We start from the raw sequence: 22018 nt of genomic DNA on the forward strand, positions 1-22018 counted from the left end.
CTAAGCCAGTCTAGGTAAAAGCATACAATAGCCTAGTTATAAACTGATGGTGAGTTAGAGTACATGACAAAACAAAATTATAAGGTCCAAGAAATATTGACAAGATTCAGATATGAACAAAAGAAGTCAATCAAGGGTACCAATGACAATATTAACACCCAGAAAGTTATCACAGAGTTTTGAAAGAGAAAAGCTCAGATATTGGCTTGATTATTCCATGCTTAAGCAGAAAATATTCCTTGAACATAGAAGGCGAATAGAGGGTCATCTAAGAATTCTTGAATTTCTGAGAGTAATTCTCCCTGATCTGTTGGTAGGTAGGGCTGCCGGGAACATTTTCCACAGAGAAGCAGAAATGAGGGACTTTGGTCTTTAGTGATCTGAGCCCACATCCAACAGGATATGCATGAGCCCCGGCCTTACGTGCAACAGAGTTATTTTGCCTCCATGAAGTTTTAAACAAGGCTACAATATACAGAATGCAACCAGGTATTCCAGTAGGTAATTGTAAGTACAAAATAAGAAATTCAAAGTTCCAACATTCTGGATCTCAAGCAATCACACATACATGACTTCTTCCACCCACATGCAGGTCTATACAACATAAATTCTCCTTGAAAAATAGAGGATATAGAAATCAAAAAGAGAGGGATGATAAAACTATTTGTAAAGGAAGACCCCTTCCCTTTGTATTACATAAAGGTAGTAAGTGAAGACGATAATTACAAAACTGAAAAAGGTAAATGGACTAAGATGATGCTCACCACCTCCCAACCCACAATCACATAAAGGTAAAGAATTTAGAGACTATCCACGAAAACTGGGACTAAAGAGTCATACTGAGGCCAGGTGCAGTGGCTCACGCCTCTAATCCCAGCACTTTGGAAGGCCAAGGCAGGCAGACAGCTTGAGGCCAGGAGTTCGCGACCAGCTTGGCTAACATGGCAAAACCCCGTCTCTACCAAAAAAATACAAAAATTAGCTGGGCATGGTGGCACATGCCTGCAATCCCAGCTACTTGGGAGGCTGAGGCATGAGAATTGCTTGAACCTGGGAGGTGGAGGTTACAGTAAGCCAAGATCATGCCACTGCACTATAGCCTGGGCAACAGAGTGAGACCCTGTCCCAAAAAAATAAAATAAGTTACCAAAAAAAAAACAAAAAAAACAAAGACTCACTGTCATAAAAAAAAAGAGTCATGCTGAAAATGGCATTCTATTATAAATTCTTGAAATGTGGGAGGGATCACTTTTATACATGTATAGAAAAAGTGATCAGTGGGTGCTCAATAACATCAGTAACACAAGACTATGCTAATAAACTTTCATAATAAAGAACAGGCAGCTATAGGCCGGGCGCGGTTGCTCACGCTTGTAATCCCAGCACTTTGGGAGGCCGAGGCGGGCAGGATCACGAGGTCAGGAGATCGAGACCATGGTGAAACCCCATCTCTACTAAAAATAGAAAAAAAAAAATTAGCCGGGCTTGGTGGCGGGCGCCTGTAGTCCCAGCTACTCGGAGAGGCTGAGGCAGGAGAACGGCGTGAACCTGGGAGGCGGAGCTTGCAGTGAGCTGAGATTGCGCCACTGCACTCCAGCCTGGGCGACACAGCGAGACTCTGTCTCAAAAAAAAAAAAAAAAAGAACAGGCAGCTATAAAAAAAGGAATGTTTTGGCCGGGCGCGGTGGCTTACGCCTGTAATCCCAGCACTTTGGGAGGCCAAGGCAGGTGGATCATGAGGTCAGGAGATCGAGACTATCTTGGCTAACACAGTGAAACCCCGTCTCTACTAAAAATACAAAAAAATTAGCCGGGCGTGGTGGCGGGCACCTGTAGTCCCAGCTACTCGGGAGGCTGAGGCAGGAGAATGGCGTGAACCCAGGAGGCGGAGCTTGCAGTGAGCCAAGATCGCGCCACTGCACTCAAGCCTGGGCGACAGAGCGAGACTCCGTCTCAAAAAAAAAAAAAAAAAGGAATGTTTCTTGGAAGCACAATTAATCAGAAAATTAATGGTGATTTGGCATCTGGCAAGGATATAGTAAGTATCTTTTGGCCAGGCACAGCAGCTCATGCTTATAACCTCAGCACTTTGGGAGACCAAGGGAGGAGGATTGCTTGAACCCAGGAGTTGGAGACTATCTGGGCAACATAGTGAGACCATGCCTCTCCAAAAACAAAACAAAACACACACAAAAAACATACCCAGGCATGGTGATGCATGCCTGTAGTCCCAGGTACTTGGGAGGCTGAGATGGGAGGATCTCTTGAGCCTGGGAGGTCAAGGCTGCAATAAGCTGTGATCATGCCACCGCATTCTGGTCTGGATGACAGAGTGAGACCTGTCTCTTAAAAAAAGGGTCTTTGGGAGGCTGAGGCGGGTGGATCATCTGAGGTCAGGAGCTGAGACCAGCCTAGCCAACACGGTGAAACCCTGTCTCTACTAAAAATACAAAAATTAGCCAGGCATGGTGGGGAAGCTGAGGCACGAGAATCACTTGAACCTAGGAGGCGGAGGTTGCAGTGAGCTGAGTGCACCACTGCACTCCAGCCTGCTGGGCGACAGAGCAAGACTGTCTCAAAAAAGAGAGAAAGAAAGAATAGAATAAAATAAAAATCTTTCATTTGACATAGAGTGAAAGGACATAAAGCAGATGGTTAAACAATCAAAGTCTCTGTTCCTCTAAGAATGTAGATAAACAGAGATACTGGGGATTAAAACAATGAAGGTATAATAATGAATAGAAATCAATGCAAGGTGGTTATTACATAGATCTGAAAAGACAACCTTGAAAAATATTAACTTGAAAAACTAAAGAGCATACTGAGAATATTAAAACAGAAATAAAAAATGTAAACACAAAATTAACACCTAAATCTCAATGTAGCATGAAAAATTTTCCTATGTTTCTTATCAAAGAGACCAAACAAGAGTATGTACATGGACCAGCATATGTGCATCCCCGGAAACATTCAAAGCTTACGGTTATCCTTAAAAGAGTCACATTCCTACGGAAAAGAGAGAAGTTCCTAAGAATGCTCAGGGCTACAATCGTGGAAAACTGCCGGGCGTGGTGGCTCACGCTTGTAATCCCAGCACTTTGGGAGGCCAAGGCGGGCGGATCACGAGGTCAGGAGATCGAGACCACGGTGAAACCCCGTCTCTACCAAAAATACAAAAAATTAGCTGGGCATGGTGGCGGGCGCCTGTAGTCCCAGCTACTTGGAGAGGCTGAGGCAGGAGAATGGCGTGAACCCGGGAGGCGGAGCTTGCAGTGAGCCGAGATTGCGCCACTGCACTCCAGCCTGGGAGACAGAGTGAGACTCTGTCTCAAAAAAAAAAAAATTCATGGAAAACTGTCCTTAAAAACATGCGGGACTCTTCTAAGTTTGGGTTTGCTTATTATGCCAAAAATAGGCTTGATGAGAAAGTATACTGACTAAAAGGAGCATCCTCTGAGTCTCTACAGCTTACAAAATCTAAACTGAGACTATCTCTAGCGCTGCTAGGAGGAAACCAGTGAAGTGGAAGCTCCAATAGATTGGCAGGGTGATAAGGCTGGTGAGGTGGGGGTGGGAGGGTGGAGAGAAGAGGTCTTCACGGAGAACTAGGTTACATGGAAACTTTTTAGATGATCAAGAGTTCTTTTCTGAAATTAAGATATATTAAAAAAAATATATATATATATATATAAAAACACACAAAGTAAAACCTGTCTCCAGCTGAAAGATGTACAAGAAAAAAAGAGGAATGCTATTCCTTGCTACATTAAAAAAAAAGTTAGAATAATTCATAGCAAGGAAAAAAAGTCTCCCATTTGGTTTCTTGCTATCAGAAACAAAGCTGATTATGTTCCCTCTGTCCTTGAGGAACACCAAACCTACCATGTGGTAATGTTATGTTTGCACCATCAATGATTGCTTGTGCCAGTTCATGATCATTGCTCTCAAAAGCATGTGCAGCAGCCTTCAAGGCATCCCAAATCTCTTTTCGGCCTTCAAAAGCTGGTGCAGTATCCCAAAATTCATCCCTCTTGCTGCGTAGTTGTCCATCTGTCATAGGATAGTCGCTTTTCCATTTTGGTTTCTCCTTTTTCAAAGGCTGGTTACGACCTAGAGCAACTGAGAAAAAAAATAAAAGACTGAGATCAAAACCAAAATTCATAAAATATGTATCAAAAGTTATCTGGTCATGCCTCTCTTGGATTATTTCATCAAAATTACAGCCAGAAATTTGCCTGCTAGCTAATTTGTGCATTCTGAAATTTCTCTAACACATTTTGGAACTACAAAAGTGAACAGAGACATTAGATTGCTCTATGCAAAACAAATTGGTAGCTCTTTTCCACTCAGTACACCCTCTCCACAGATCATCAAAAAGAATTACAGGCTGAGTGCAGTAGCTCACACCTGTAATCCCAGCACTTTGGGAGGCTGAGGTGGAAGGAATGCTTGAATCCAGGAGTTCGAGACTAGCCTGGGCAACACAGTGAGACCCCATCTCTACAAAATACACAAAAATTAGCCTGGCATGTTGGCATGTGCCTGTGGTCCCAGCTACTCGGGAGGCTGAGGTGGGAGGATCACTTGAGCCTGGGAGGTTGTGTTTGCAGTGAGCCATGATCATGCCACTGCACTTCAGCCTGGGCGAGAGTGAAACCTCATCTCAAACAAAACAAAACAAAACTAAAAAACCCCAGAGAATTACAGTTGTAATGAATGTACCACTCTGGTGGAGGATGTTGATAATCAGGGAAAGGAGGCTATGTATGTGTAGGCACTGGGAGTACATAGGAAATCTCTGTACCTTCCTCTCAATTCTGTTATGAATCTAAAAGTGCTCTAAAAAAAATTTTTTTTTTTTGAATACAATGAAAGTTTTGTTCATTTTAAAAGAACTGCCTAGAAGATAAGTGTTTCATCAGACTGTAAGAGCAGGATATGAGAGTCAAGAGACACCATAAAAGAGAGGCAAGATACTTGGGGAAGCCAAACGGCAATAGTAGCTTGGACACATGAAACCAGGAGGTAGGAACTAAGAAAATCCAAAGAGGTAAAAGACTGCTTTTCAGTGTCCAGAGAAAGAAGAGGCAAACCACCAGAATCATGAACAAACTGATTAGAGGAATGCTTCCTCTAGCATTCTACTCTCTGGACTTTGGTCAAGGAACTGTAAATACCTTTCTCTGGAACTCAAACAGGAACTAATTTACAAAGGGTAGAATCAGTACTTTAGTTTTTTGAGGAACTGGGAATAAAAGAGATAATCTTTGATGCTAGGCCAAGGGATTAGCTCCGAACCACAAGGAGCAGAAGAACTACAACACCCTACCCTAGTTTCAACCCAAGAAGAAGAAAACAGAGGGCAAGTGGCAGCATCTCCCCTTAGAGAATGTTATGTAGTAGTAGTGTTGGAACAAGTCTGATGCAGCATCCTTGCACCCAGATAACTATCTGGTGTATTATCTGTGATCTATTTCCATGGGTCATACTGACCTACAGAGCCATTCTTATTTATGGCTCTGTAAGATTATACAGTGCTACAGATAGGAAATAGTTTGATAGATGGGATAGAAGATAGAAAGAAAATTGAAGCTGGATGAAAAGATAAGAGTGTTGGAAAAGAGTGGGTGGGAAATAAATGACACAGCCGGTGGGAAGGAGAGAGGGTGTGTGTCAAAATTCAACGTTCTATATTTAATTGCAGAAAGAATACCAATTTTAAAGAAATCACTCTCAAACTGGTTCTAAAGCATCCATGAAATTGACTACTCCCTCATTGGCCCAGGGCCAGATGAAATTTGGACTATGCAAAACAGAAAATAAAATGACTCCAGACCCTGGGCTATCTCTACTCTCCAGGCTATATATTCTCAACAAAGACTGCCAGGTCAGGTCTCCTGTCCTCTCCCCTCAGGGTGGCACACCAAAGGACTAGCTGTTTTCTACTTAAAACACTCAGCATTAACTCAAATACTTTTTGCCCTCTAACTTGTCCTAGTGAAATGCAAAACAGGTGAGTTCTGAAAGGGTGAGGAAGCAGAAAAGGAAACCCATCCATTTAGTAGCAGAGCTGGAAACAGAATTCAAGTCTCTTTATTTAATCAACAAATATGTACTGAGTGTCTACTGGGAGTAACACTACAGATGTGCCTATTATATTTAATTCAAATGTGAGAAACACAGTCTATACTAATGATTTTTCCCTACCTCTTCCAAATAACACAGACAATGCAGCTACAGCATAATTCTCTAGAAGAGGTTCAGAATCTGGTCTGATAACCACAACCCACTGATTGCGCCAACACGATGGAATGCAAGGTAGATTTTATTTTCTGCTACATTATCATTTAGATGAGTTAGAGACAGTTTACAGACAACACTCAGCTTATTGACCAGGAAGTGGAAGATGGCACAGTAAGTAGGTAGACTCAGAAAGATATTTATCTGAATAAAGTTTTGGGTCTGAGTATTTCTACAGAATTATCTGGCCTCATATGTATTAAATGCACGAGAGATAACTCAGTATAATTTTTTCTGTCATTCTGAGAGAATTACAAAGCACGGACAAAAATAACAAAACTTCTACAGAAGAATCTCAGAACCTAAAACTAAAGCAAATGAAAGGAAGAGGACTTTGAAAAGAGGAAGCCAACAGAAAAACAATCATAATACAGGTACAAAGTACCTTGGAAAAATTGTAAAACACCTTCCTTACAAATGTGAGGCAGGTTCATTTCACCTCTCTCCATTTGTACTAAGCATAGATGAACAAAGTCCCACAAAAAGAATAGATGATGCATTTATGTTGCTTAAAGAAAATCATTCCAAATGCATTTTCTTTAATTTTTAAATTTTATTCATTTATTTGAGACAGAGTCTTGCTCTGTCGCCAAGGCTGGAGTGCACTGGTGCAACCCGACTCACCACAACCTCCGCCTCCTGGGTTCAAGCGATTCTCCTGCCTCAGCCTCTCGAGTACCTGGGACTACAGGCCTGTGCCACCACACCCAGCTAATTTTTCTATTTGTAGTAGAGACGGGGTTTCACCATATTGGTCAGGATAGTTTCAATTTCTTGACTTCATGATCCACCCGCCTCAGCCTCCCAAAGTGCTGGAATTACAGGCATGAGCCACTCCCACAGGCCCCAAATGCATTTTCAAATCTACATGCTGTCAAAAGTTTCATAGTAATTATCCTGCAAAAGACAAAATAAATGCTTGTAACATGAAGGAAGATTACTTTTATTTGCCTATTTCTGCCTGCATTATAAACATAATATAGAATATCTGTCTATAGAATGTCCACTGTTAAAAAATGATTAAATCTTTGTAACATAATTACTTTAGTGAAACCACAGAGCAGTGCAGAATTTTCACTACAAAAACTGAGGTTTCAAGCTTCATGTTAAACTAAATGACTAACCTTTGTTAAATAAATAACTGGGCAAAAAATTAGCATTTAGCAAAAGCACTTGAACTATCCTCTTGTGAAAACATGAAAATATTTAGGGTTGTTAAGAGGACTTAAGTTCATATTCATAAACCACTCATAATAATGCATGATATACAATAAAACTGCAAATAAATGTTTGCTAAATAAGTAAAAATGAACTTAGAGGTACTATATGAAATAACATCTTTAAGTCCTTTGGCAAAAATATACAGGCTGTCTTTCTTCTTTTCATAACTTCCCAATCCCTTCCTTAAATGTTAAAGAAATGTCCTATGATTGCCATGCACTTCCTGTACCTTATCAGAGTACACTTGCTAGGCATTTGTTCACCAAATCTTATCCTTTAAGTTCAGGTGGTGCCACAAACCTGTATTTCTGAAAATGCAGTACTTGGACACAGATTATCGGCCTGGCAGCTAAGTACCTCATGTTTGTACCAAGCCAAACATTTTTGTAAGATGTGGAATATATACATACTCAACTGGATTTCATTTTATGCTCTTAAACTTTCAGTTTTATCTGCTTCACACATCTTCTGACTGCTGATACCAAAAGAGAGATGCTTGGTATCATACATAGCATATAGGACTAGGTACCATGCTCTAACAGTGAAGAATTTAAAGACAGGAAACATCTTTTATTCCCCAAATTTCTGCTTCTCTATCCTTAAACTGCAGGTAACCAACCATCTTTAGTGCTCTATGAATTAACATATGAGAAATAAAAAATTAATAAAGCAATCTAATGTTAAAAAACCACACAATCTATTTCAGAAAATATCCTTTCCCCCATCAATCCACATTTACCACTTCTTTCAAAACGTGTCCAAAAGTCATCTTTTTCTCAGAAGCCTCTTAAACATATTCACCCACTCTTTATCTTTCCTTGTAATCTTTAAACACTTCTTCCCACTCTGTAACAAATAAATAGATCTAACACACAGAAAACCCAAGTAAGGCTTGTTTCTCAGATCTAAATAACACATAATTTTAAATATTTTTACTACATAATTTAAAGCATTCTACCAAAAACTCATTTTGACATTGGTAAAAAACAATCAATTTTGAAGTTAAGTATGATTGTAATTGTTTTCCTGTTTTGGGTTCCTCTTTGAAAACCTTGATTTAATGATGGAACGCTTCAAATGAAGAAAGAAGAGGCCATAATGCATGGATAAGGTGAAAATATCAAGATATGACTCAAGCAACAGCTTTAACAGGTTGAAAACTGGAGGCATCAGTTTCCATAAGACAATAGCGTGAGGGAAAAAATGGAGTATTAGAACTCTTCCGTAATAGACGGTGCTAAACTAAAAGGACACTTGCAAATATTTTCACGTAAATTTAGAATGCACTGTATATACACATATATACATACATGCATAATACATATATTCCCTTTACCTAAAGCAACTAACTGCCAAAATAAAAATAGGGATATGGCAATTAAAATGCCTAAAATACCAACAATCAATACAATATGCAAATCTTCTCTACTGTTTGAGAATTTAAGGTAGAAGAGACCTTAGATTGTATAATCCAACCTTACTGACAGATAGGAAACTAAGATGTAACAAGGATGGCTTAAAATAATGAGCCCGTACTAGAATGCACATGCCCAAATTCAAAGTCCAGGTCTCACTGGGCGCGGTGGCTCACATCTATAATCCCAGCACTTTGAGAGGACGAGGCAGGGGGATCACTTGAAGCCAGGAGTTTGAGACCAGCCTGGCCAACATGGTGAAACCCCATCTCTCTTTTTTTTTCTTTGAGATGGAGTTTCACTCTTGTTGCCCAGGCTGGAGTGCAATGGCATGATCTCAGCTCACTGCCACCTCTGCCTCCCGGGTTCATGTGATTCTCCTGCCTCAGCCTCCTGAGTAGCTGGGATTACAGGCGCCTGCCACCATGCCTGGCTGATTTTTATATTTTTAGTAGAGACAAGGTTTTGCCATGTTGGTCAGGCTGGTCTCGAACTCCTGACCTCAGGTGATCCACCAGCCTTGGCCTCCCAAAGTGCTGGGATTACAGGCATGAGCCACTGTGCCCAGCCTGGTGAAACCCCATCTCTACTCAAAATACAAAAATTAGCCGGGCGTGACGGCAGGCACCTGGAATCCCAGCTGCTTGGCAGGCTGAGGCAGGAGAATCACTTGAACCTGGGAGGCAGAGGTTGCAGTGAGCCGAGATCACACCATTGCACTCCAGCCTGGGTGATAGAGCGAGACTTTGTCTCAAAACAAAACAGAACACAGCAACAACAAAGCCCAGATCTCTCTTTCCATTATAGTACTCCATGTCTTACTGAGCTGCTTGTTTTTACATAGCAAACCAATAATGAAGATTCACTCTAAATAAAGCATATGCTGAACTGTTTTTCTACAGAAATGATCCATCCATGGGCTTCACTATGGCCAACGGAATGGTTATGATCAGACAAAGGAAAAGGTAACAAAGGAGAAGCAGCAGCTCCCTAGCCCTATCTAATCCACCTATGTTGTGGAGATACCAACCATGATCACTAAAGAGGAATCCTGCAGTAAAGAAGGGGTGATGTGGCTTTACGGTCTATCACTTTCAACTTGTAAGTACTTAGCATCTACAACAAATTAGAGACTAAGGATCATATGTAGGAATACCTGCCTAGACAAGTTAGATATATCATTTTCTGTACTATAATTTTATTAAAAATGAAATAAAAATGAACTTCTGCCATGCTTATATCCTAAAGCTTACCAATTGAAGCATAATAATTTTAAACGCGTTTATATAATTTCAATGTTTTTGAGGTAGCTTTATTGGGGGGAAAAAAAATCAACATAACTTCATAATGACTTCCTAGCCCTGATTCTCAGAGTGTAAGTCCCCTTACCAATGATCTGAGCATACAAACAGGCAACATTTTTTAACGCCTACTACAACATAGTATGTTCAAAGACTTCTCCCCCCACTTTTTTTTTTTTTTAACTATAGCTCTCAGATCCTACAAAACTTTTCTTAATGGGTGAGTCTTATTAAAAGTATTATGAAAGCACACAAGTCCTCCCCACTCCACAAAACAACTTTATTGAGAAAGATAATAAGGCCGGGCGCGGTGGCTCACGCTTGTAATCCCAGCACTTTGGGAGGCCGAGGCGGGCGGATCACGAGGTCAGGAGATCAAGACCACGGTGAAACCCTGTCTCTACTAAAAATACAAAAAAAATTAGCCGGGCGTGGTGGCGGGCGCCTGTAGTCCCAGCTACTCGGAGAGGCTGAGGCAGGAGAATGGCGTGAACCCGGGAGGCGGAGCTTGCAGTGAGCCGAGATTGCGCCACTGCACTCCAGCCTGGGCGAAAGAGCAAGACCCTGTCTCAAAAAAAAAAAAAAAAAAAAAAAAAGAGAAAGATAATATTATATGAAACTGGGAGTAAGAATATGGTCGCCTAGGCAGTTGGGTGTGGTAGCTCATGCCTGTAATCCCAGCACTTTGGAAGGCCAAGGCAGACAGATCACTGTAGCCAAGGAGTTCAAGATCAGCCTGGGCAGCATATTGAGACCCTGTCTCTATCATAAACACATATATATAAATAAAAGAATATGATCACCTAACATGAGACCACTGCCACTTTTAAGTAGTATATAAACTCTAAGATGGTTTATTTTACTGGTTGGGGGCAATGGCTTTATCATGAGTTAACATTTTTTTTTTTTTTTTTTTATTGTAGAGACCTTTTCTTCTCTCAATTCATGAGAAAGAAGGAACACACATAAATCAAGGATGCTGGCCGGGCACGGTGGCTCACACCTGTAATCTCAGCACTTTGGGAGGCTGACGTGAGTGGATCACCTGAGGTCAGGAGTTTGAGACAAGCCTGGTCAACATGGCAAAATCCCGTCTCTACTAAAAATACAAAACTAGCCAGGAGCTAGTTGTCCCACCACCTGGGATTACAGGTGGTGCCTGTAATCCCAGCTACTCAGGAGGCTGAGGCAGGAAAACTGCTTGAACCCTGGAAGTGGAGGTTGCAGTGAGCTGAGATCACGCCACTGCACTCCCGCTTGGGTGACAAGAACGAAAATCTCTCTCAATTGTCTCAAAAAACAAAGAAACAATAAAAGAAAAGAAAAGAAAAGAAAAAAAAGATGCCCACTATCTCCACTTTTAACACTATTTGGAAACAGTGTTAGATGCAAAATGAGACAGAATAAAACAACTAGAAATTCAAGGACCAGAAATAAAACTTAGTTGCAGATAATACATCAAACCTGTAATTAGATATAATTAGATTATATATATAATTGCAGATGATAATAATATAGTTTGATATCTGGTAGGGCCAGGTATTATAAAACCTCTATAATTGAAAGTATAAGGCTTTTCTGACACTTGTTCTCACTATGGTAAATAAAAGTTTTTTTAAAAAGAAGTGTGAGCCTGGCTGGGTGTGCTGGCTCATACCTCTAATCCCAGCATTTCAGGAGGCCAAGATGCAAGGATCACCTGAGCCCAGGAGTTTGAAACCAGCCAGCCTGGCCAACACAGTGAAACCTCGTCTCTACAAAAAATACAAAAATTAGCTGGGTGTAGTTGTGTATACCTGTAGTCCCAGCTACTTGGGGACTGAGGTGGGAGGATCACTCAAGCCTGGGAAGTGTAGGCTGCAGTGAGCTGTGATCGTGCTACTGCACTCTAGCCTGGGCAACAGAGGAAGACCCTCATGAATGGCTTGGTGCCCTTCCCATGAGATCTGGTTGTTTAAAAGAATACAGCACTTCCTCCCCTTTTTTTCTCTTGCTATGTGATGCAATGGCTCCCCCTTTGCCTTCCGCCATGATTGTAAGCTCCTTGAGGCCCTCAACAGGAACAGAGGCCAGTGCCATGCTTCCTGTACAGCCTGTAGAACCATGAGCCAAATAAAACTCTTTTCTTTATAAATTACCCAGTCTCAGGTATTCCTTTATGGCAAGGCAAACAGTCAGATTAACATACTATAATATCGTTGTCATACATAAGAAAAATTAAAAATGTCTACCATCTATTATGAAATCTTATTTAGATTTATCTAACTGTCCCAAAATGTTTTTCATACCAAGCCCAATCAAGGCTTATGTGTTGTCATTTGATGTAGGCCAGTGTTTCTCAGCTGGGGACAGTTTTACCCTCCAGGGGATATTTGGCAACGTGTGAAGACATTTTAACTTGTTCCTTTACCCTTTGTATTAACCTATAAATAGGAAGTTAGGTTTAGAAGCTTTATTAGAGTCAAAGTAAAACATTTTGTGTAAGAATTCCTCATATATGTCTTATATTCTTTATATTGCGACACATGAGAAGGCTGTTTGGCTACTTGGTTAAGGCAACTGAATGTCACGTCTATGGTATAATTTGTCCTTGGCAATTACCAGCACATGGGGTGATCTCTGACATCTTGAATATCCTGTTACCCATGATGCTTTAGTGTATCTATTGATGATCCTTACCTGAATCAGCTATAGGGTTGTAAAAGGGTGATTCTTCTAAGTATGTCATTCTTTTCATCCTTTAATACTGGCATTCTTTGGTAAGAAAAAGGTCTTCCCTCATTCCCTTTTTAGTAGTAGTAAGGATTCATGAACTTTTATTTAGTCGATATATTAAAATAAATTTCAGTCACTATGTATGCTCCAAAATTGACCCACATTGTTTCCTTCAAATTGCTTTTTGTAGAGACAGGGTCTCACTATGTTACCGAATCTGGTCTCAAACTCCTGGGCTCAAGTGAGCCTCCTGCCTCAGCCTCCCAAAGTGCTGGGATTACAGGTGTCAGCCACCATGCCTGGCCTTTTTTTTTTTTTTTTTTAAATATTTGAGTACTTTGCCAATAAAACTTTTTGGGGGGAAAAATCCTCAAACCCTGTAAAGAATAAGACACAAAATACAATAAGGCACTCCAGTTCTGACTCTGATATCACTTACCAATAGTTTATACAATTGAAGTTCTACAACATGGCTATAGACTGCATGTGTGTCCTCACAAAATTTGTGTGGTGAAGATCTAATACCCAATGTGATAGTATTTGGAGGTGGGGCACTGAATGGGACTAGTGACCTTGTAAGACTAGAGAGGAGAGATGATTTTTCCTTGCCACATGAGGACACAGCAAGAAGATAACGGTATGTAAAACAGGAAGATGGACGCCCTCACCAGAAACCAAATCAGCTGGCACCTTGACTCAACTTTCTAGCCTCCAGAATTGTGAGAAACCATTTTTTTTTTTTTTTTTTTTAAGAGAGGGAGTTTTGCTCTTGTCGCCTAGGCTGGAGTACAATGGCGCAATCTCAGCTCACTGCAACCTCCGCCTCCAGGGTTCAAGTGATTCTCCTGCCTCAGCCTCCTGAGTAGCTGGGATTACAGACGCCTGCCACCATGCCCGGCTAATTTTTGTTTTGTTTTGTTTTTTTTTTTTTTTTTGGAGACGGAGTCTTGCTCTGTCCCCCAGAGACAGAGCACTGGATCACTGGGGTGCAGTGGCACGATCTCAGCTCACTGCAAGCTCTGCCTCCCAGGTTCATGCCATTCTCCTGACTCAGCCTCCTGGAGTAGCTGGGACTACAGGCGCCCGCCACCATGCCCGGCTCATTTTTTGTATTTTAATAGAGATGGGGTTTCACCGTGTTAGCCGGGATGGTCTCGATCTCCTGACCTCGTGATCCACCCGCCTTGGCCTCCCAAAGTGCTGGGATTACAGGCGTGAGCCACCGCGCCCGGCCTAATTTTTGTATTTTTAGTAGAGACGGGGTTTCACCATGTTGGCCAGGCTGGTCTAGAACTCCAGACCTCAGGTGATGCACCCGTCTCCGCCTCCCAAATAATTTTTTTTGGCGTTAAGCCACCCAGATAATGGAATTCTTTTTTTACAGGATACGACCACAGAGTTATATGGCTGAGACCCTGCACTATTTTTCAAGACATGGGAAGAATGACTCTGAAGGCAAATCAGAGATCAACAGGGTTGCCTCCTTGGTTTCAAAAAGGGAGACCATCATCTTGGGTTTCAGCATGAAGGAAACACTGATCTAGTTGCAACGTTCTATTTGGGCCCATGCCTCATCTTCCTACATATTCTTGTGCTCCTTGAACATTAAAGCTGATTGGGGGCATTCTACAGTCAGAATCCAACAACTGAATGGATATATGGAAAAAAATCCTCATTTATGGGGTAGTGCTTATTTGGAACACAAACCTACTAAGTCAGCAACAGTATTTTAAAAGAATGCTTAATTTTATTTGATGAATCAATTTATGGCAAGACTTTCCCCTTTCCTCCCAGTTTTGTTTTTTTTTTTGACAGAGTTTTGCTCTTGTTGCCCAGGCTGGAGTGCAGTAGCACAATCTTGTCTCACTACAACCTCTGCCTCCCAGGTTCAAGCAATTCTCCTGCCTCAGCCTCCAGGGTAGCTGGGATTACAGGCATGCGCCACCACGCCCGGCTAACATCTTGTATTTTTAGTAGAGACGGGGTTTCTCCATGTTGGTCAGGCTGGTCTCGAACTCCCAACCTTAGATGATCCGCCCGCCTTAGCCTCCCAAAGTGCAGGGATTACAGATGTGAGCAACCGCGCCCGGCCCCTCCCAGTTTTTGGTGTTAAAATGTCCTGGACATTTGGTGCAGGTCAAGATGTTATAAGCCCACCAGAGCCTATCTCTCTACTGATTATGCCCAAAAACTTGGGAAGTGAGGGAAGAAAATCTGTTTTGTATTTTTTTTTTTCTTTTTTGAGACCAAGTCTTGCTCTAGTCTCCCAGGATGGAGTGCAATGGCGCGATCTCGGCTCATTGCAACCTCCAACTCCCGGGTTCAAGCGATTCTCATGCCTCAGCCTCCCGAATAGCTGGGATTACAGGCACCTGCCACCATGCCCGGCTAATTTTCGTATTTTTAGTAGAAGCGGGGTTTCACCATGTTGGCCAGGCTGGTCTATGAACTCCTGACTTCAGGTGATCCGCCCACGTCAGCCTCTCAAAGTACTGAGATTACAGGCATGAGCCACTGGGCCCAACCTGTTTTTGTAGTCTTTTAAAAGTTCCTAGCAATAGTGGTGGTAGAGTGGACACATAAAACTCAATAGAAAATCTATTCTAGACAAACCAAGAAAAAGGGTACTGTGGAATATGAGGAAAATATTTTTTTCTCCCTTTGCATTTTACCACTTTATTATTGCCACTTTACCCCAAAGGCAGTTCCAGTTACATGGAACCACCTGGCAGTGCTGGCAGTAACAACTCTGAGAGGAGATTGTCTTTCTAGCCACAAGGCAGATAAAAGATCTCCTTGGTAATGGAGATCATGGGGGAAACTGCAGAGCAGAAACAGCTAAAGAAGAGAATACCCTAAAATTCTGTGTTTGAACTGACCCAAGTTCCACGTTCACCTCTAACCTGTGCATGCATGGAAGAGTCCCAAAACAATACAGCCATGGCTCTCTGAGAAATAAATTCTGTTTGGGAGGCCAAGACAGGCAGACTGCTTGAGCTCAGGAGTTCGAGAGCAGCCTGGGCAACATGGTGAAACTTCACCTCTACTAAAAATACAAAAATTAGCCCCGTGTGGTGGCGCATGCCTGTAATCCCAGCTACTGGGGTAGCTGAGGCAGGAGAATCGTTTGAACCCTGGAGGCAGAGGCTGCAGTGAGCAGAGATCACACCATTGCACTCTAGTCTGGGTGACACAGTAAGACACTGACTCGAAAAAAAAAAAAAAAGAAAGAAAAATGAATTCTGATATAAACCACCACTCTAGCCCCATAGTAACCTAAATGGTGCATGTGCTGTGCACAAAGCAAAGGCTCTGAAAAGTGAACTGACATCAGAACCACTAGCAACAAAAGGAGAGGCAGAACATGCCGGCTGAACCTAGCAGGGTTGATTGCCTGCTAAAACAAAACAAAATCAAAGTTCTCCAGATTTTTATGAGGAAACAGATTCTCACATAATATTCAAAATGTCCAGGATGTATGTAATCCAAAATTACTCAACACACAAAGAGCCAGAAATATGTGACCAATTTTCAAAGGAAAAGACAATCAGCAAATGGAAAATCTGAGATGATCCAGATGTTGAAATTATCAAAGACTTCAAAGCAGTTATTATAACCATGTTCCATGGTGGGGTGGGAGAGGAAAGGGAACTCTCTTGAAACAAATGAACGTTTTTAGCAGAGAAACTGAAACGCTAATCAAGAGCCAAATACAAATTTTATAAATGAAAAATAGAAAATCTATTTTCTATTTCTCAATAAATAAAATAAAAAAAGAAACATTTAAACAATCCAAATGAAGGCAGAAAACAGAAAGCAAAGGAACAAAAACCAGAGGGAACAAACAGAAAACACGTAATACAATGTCAGACCTAAATCCAATCATATCAGTCACTATATGGTCTAAACAAACCAATTTAAAAACGAAACACATTGTGAGATTTTTTTTTTTTTTTTTTTTTTTTTTTTTTTGAGATGGAGTTCACTCCATCACCCAGGCTGCAGTGCAGTGGTACGATCTTGGCTCACTGCAACCTCCGCCTCCCAGGTCCAAGCAGTTCTCCTGCCTCAGCCTCCCAAAAGCTGGGACTACAGGCGAGTGCCACCATGCCTGGCTAATTTTTGTATTTTTGGTAGAGACAGGGTTTCCCCATGTTGGCCAGGCTGGTCTCGAACTCCTGTCCTTAAGTGATCCATCCGCCTTGGCCTCCTAAAGTGCTGGGATTACAGGTGTGAGCCACCACACCCGGCCGAGATTGCTTTTTTTTTTTTTTTTTTTGAGACAGAGTCTTGCTCTGTTGCCCAGGCTGGAGTCTAATGGCTTGATCTTGGCTCACTGCAACCTCTGCCTTCCAGATTCAAGCCATTCTCCTGTCTCAGCCTCCCGAGTAGCTGGGATTGCACCACCATACCCTGCTAATTTTTGTATTTTTAGTAGAGATAGGGCTTCACCATGTTGGTCAGGCTGGTCTCGAACTCCTGACCCCATGATCCGCCTGCCTTGGCCTCCCAAAGTGCTGGGATTACAAGCATGAGCCATGGCATCCGGCCCGAGATTACAGTTTTAAAGATTCGACTACATGCTATCTATAAGAAATCCCTGTAAGTATGTTAACACAGAGAAGGTAGAAGTAAAAGGATGATAACTAGCATTACAGGATGATAAATAGAATCATGCAAAGACTAATCGAAAGAAAGTTTAAGTGGCTACACTAGCATCAGACAAAGTAGACTTCAGAACCTAGGAACAGCTCCAGAGATAAATGATAACAGTAAAAAAGTCAATTCACCAAGAAGACATGGCAATATTAAGTATGTACCTAATAACAGACATCAAGCAAAAACGGAGAGAATTACAGAAGAAACAGGCCGGTTGTAATGGCTCACACCTGTAATCCCAGCACTCTGGGAGGCCATGGGGGGAAGATCTCTTGAGCTCGGGAGGTCAAAGTAAAACTATGATCACACCACTGCACTCCAACCTGAGCAACACTTTCTCAAATAAACAAACAAAAAACCACCACCACCACCAAAAACAAGAGGACTACAGTGGCTATATTTGTAAACAATAAAATAGACTTTAAGACAAACATTTTTACTAAGAGATGTAAAGAGTCAATTCATCAGAAAGACATAACAATTATATACGACAGAACCCCAGAATATATGAAGCAAGCACAGAATTGAAGGGAGATACAGTTCTACAAACAATACTTGGAAACCTCAATATCCTATTTTCAATAATGTATGAAACATATAGACAGAATAGTGATAAGGAAACAGGAGACTTGAACACTATAAACCAACTAGACTTAACTGACATAAAGAACATTCTACCCAAAAGGAGTAGAGTACACATTCTTCTTAAAAACGCATAGAAATTCTCTAGGATAGACTATATGTTAGACCACAAAACAAGTCTCAATAAACTTTAAAAGACTGAAATCATACAAAGTTATCTTCTATGATTACGTGGAATAAAGCTAGAAATAAGGAAAACTGGAAATTCACAAATATAAAAAAACTAATACACTCATACAATGAATGGATCAAAAAGGAAATTACAAAGAAAATGAGAAAACACAATGAGATGAATAGAAGTGAACACAAAACATACAAAAACTTATGAGATGCAGTGAAAGCAATGCTCAGAGGAAAATTTACAAATGTAAACAGTCACATTAAAAGGGAAGAACGATCTCAATGAATAACCTAACTTCATGCCTCAAGGAACCAAAAAAGATCAGACAAAACCCAAAAGTAAAAGAACATAAAGACTACAGCAGAGGCTGGATGGGGTGGCTCATGCCTATAATCTTAGCACTTTGGGAGGCCAAGGCGGGCAGATCACGGAGTCAGGAATTCAAGACCAGCCTGGGCAATATGGTGAAACCCCATCTCCACTAAAAATACAAAAATTAGCTGGGTGTGGTGGCACGACCCCGTAGTCCCAGCCACTCAGGAGGCTGAGGCAGAAGAATTGCTTGAACCCAGGAGGCGAAGGTTGCAGTGAGCCAAGATCGCACCACTGCATTCCAGCCTGGGCGACAGAGCGAGACTTCGTCTAAAAAAAAAAAACCCCCACAAAAATTAGCCAGGCCTGATGACACTTGCCTGTAATCCCAGACACTCAGATGGCCGAGGCATGAGAATCGCTTAAACCTGAGAGGTGGAGGCTGCAGTGAGCTGAGAATGCACCACTGTATTCCAGCCTAGGTGACAGAGCAAGATCCTGTCTCAAAAAAAATAAATTAATTAAAAAGATTAGTTGGGTGTGGTGGCATGTGCCTGGAATCCCAGATACTCAGATGGCTGAGGCTGGAAGATCACTTGAGCCTGGGAGGTGGGGCTGCAGGGAGCCATGATTGCACCACTGCACTCCAGCCTGGGTCACAGAGAGAGGCCCTGTCTCGGGGGGGGGGGGAATTAGAGCAGAGACAAATAAAACAGAATAGAAAAACAGTAGAGATTCAACAAAATAGACTTTTAGCTAGATTAAGAAAAAGCAAGAAGGCACAAATAACTAAAATTAGAAACAAAAGTGGGGCTACTATTACCAATCTTATAGAATTAATAGTGGGGCCGGGTGCAGTGGCTCACACCTGTAATCCCAGCACTTTGGAAGGCTGAGGCGGGTGTATCAGTTGCGGTCAGGAGTTCAAGACCAGCCTGGCCAACATGGTGAAACCCCATCTCTACTAAAAATACAAAAAATTAGCTGAGCATGGTGGCGTGCGCCTGTAATCCCAGCTACTCAGGAGGCTGAGGCAGGAGAATCGCTTGAACCCAGGAGGAGGAGGTTGCAGTGAGTCAAGATCACACCACTGCACTCCAGCCTAGGTGACAGAGCGAGACTCCGTCTCAGGAAAAAAAAAAAAAGAATAGCAATCCTTCTCAATCTCTTCCAAAAAATAGAAAGAACACTTCCTAACTCATTCTATGAGGCCAACATTACCCTAATACTAAAGCCAGACAAAGACACCGCAAGAAAACTACAGAGCAATATCCCTTAAGATATATGCAAAACCCACGCACAGTGGTGCACACCCTCATAGCCCCAGATACTTGGGAGGCTGAGATGGGAGGATCACTAGTTTCAGCCCAGCCTGGTCAAAACAGCATATGCAAAAATCCTCAGCAAATTATTAATACCAGCAAACTAAATCTAAATGCATAAAGATTACATATCACAATTAAGTGAGATTTTTCTCAAAACTGCAAGGCCATAAGAAGATATGTAATATGTCACATTAATAGAATTAAGGGGGAACCCACATGATCATCTCAATTAATGCAGAAAAATATCAGACAAAATACTTTTTCATAAAACTGGAATAGAAGAAAACTTCCTCAACATAATAAATAGTCTTTATTGAAAACCTACATGTAATGTCATACTCAATGAAGAAACACTGAAAGGTTTCCCTTCTAAGATTAGGAGGCCAAGGTGGGTGGATCATCTGAGGTCAGGAGTTCAACACCAGCCTGTCGAACGTGATGAAACCTCGTCTCTACTAAAAATACAAACATTATCCAGGCGTGGTGGTGGGTGCCTGTAATCCCAGCTACTTGGGAGGCCGAGGCAGGAGAATCGCTTGAACCTGGTAGGCGGAGGTTGCAGTGAGCCAAGATCGTGCCACTGCACTCCAGCCTGGGCAATAAGAGTGAAACTCCATCTCAAAAAAAAAAAAAAAAAAAAAATTACATAGGCTCAAATCTTCCCATAAAATACTTATCATTTGCATTAGGAAAAATAGTTAACTTTACAGTGAAGAAAGTTGGCAGTCGCCCTACATGATCAAAGTTAACATCACCAATAATGGGAAAACAGACATTTTGTGACTCCTGATATGCTGCACTGAGGACACAATTTACTTCTGTAATATCCCTGTGTAATGAGGAATCTAAGCATTCAAATTTATAGACATGTGTAAAATAACTGGCCTGTCCTCAAAATGCCAACATCATGAGAAGACAAAAAAGTCTTAGGAACTGTTTCAGAGCAAAGCAAACTAAGGGGATATAACTAAACAATGCATGATCCTGGATAACTTTGACTATTAATGGAGATAATAGTGAATTGTGAATAAGGCCTATACAGTAGATATTAGCATTATGTCAATATCCACCTTCCTGATTTTGATAATTATATTGTGCTCATGAAAGATAACGTCCTTCCAGCCTGGACAACATGGTAAAACCCTGTCTCTACAAAAAATAAAAAATTAGCCAGGCATGGTGGCATGCACCTGTAGTACCAGCTACTCAGGAGGCTGAGGTGGGTGGATCACCTGAGCTCAGGGAGGTCGAGGCTGCAGTGAGCTGTGATCATACTACTGCACTCCAGCCTGGGTGACAGAGCGAGACCCTGTCTCAAAAAAAAAAAAAAAAAAAAAAAAAAAAGAGAGAGAAAGTAAAAGGAAGAAAAGAAAGATAAAGTCCTTGTTCTTAGAAAACAGCCACTAAAGGCTGGGCACGGTGGCTCATGCCTGTAATCGCAGCACTTTGGGAGGCCGAGGCGGGCGGATCACGAGGTCAGGAAATCGAGCTCATCCTGGCTAACACAGTGAAACCCCGTCTCTACTAAAAATACAAAAAAAAAAAACTGGCCGGGCATGATTGCAGGTGCCTGTAGTCCCAGCTACTTGGGAGGCTAAGGCAGGAGAATGGCCTGAACCCGGGAGGCGGAGCTTGCAGTGAGCCAAGATCACGCCACTGCACTCCAGCCTGGGCGACAGAGTGAGCCTGTCTCAAAAAAAAAAGAAAAAAAAATAGCCACTAAAGTATTTAGAGATCAGATGGGTTCCTGCCAGAAATATAATCAAACAGTTACACATACAGAAAAATCTACAGTGTCCAATCATGTTCAATCCAAACAACACTGCCCCAAGACATCATAATCAAACTGTCCAAAAAAAAAAAAAAAAAATCAAAGACAAGGAGAAGATCCTGAAAGCAGCATGAGAAAAGCAGCAAATAACATATAAGGGACTTCCAATATGGCTAGCAGCAGATTTCTCAGCAGAAACCTTCACACCCAGAGACAGTGGTATGTTCAAAGTGCAA

At 41.7% G+C, this 22018-nt stretch overlaps 1 protein-coding gene across 4 annotated transcripts in view; it reads right to left on the reverse strand.

The window, feature by feature from the left end:
• Nucleotides 1–22018, reverse strand: part of UBTD2 (ubiquitin domain containing 2) — a 70816-nt gene that overhangs the window by 17001 nt on the left and 31797 nt on the right. For all 4 annotated transcript variants that reach the window (XM_058440147.1, XM_058440145.1, XM_032158630.2 and 1 more), the window contains exon 2: nt 3883–4119. In XM_058440147.1, coding sequence (XP_058296130.1) covers nt 3883–4057 — 175 coding nt within the window. In that variant the 5' untranslated portion in view covers nt 4058–4119. The remainder of the gene's footprint in view (nt 1–3882; nt 4120–22018) is intronic.

Source organism: Hylobates moloch, unplaced genomic scaffold (genome assembly GCF_009828535.3).
Source record: "Hylobates moloch isolate HMO894 unplaced genomic scaffold, HMol_V3 SCAFFOLD_6, whole genome shotgun sequence".
Taxonomy (NCBI): Eukaryota; Metazoa; Chordata; class Mammalia; order Primates; family Hylobatidae; genus Hylobates; species Hylobates moloch.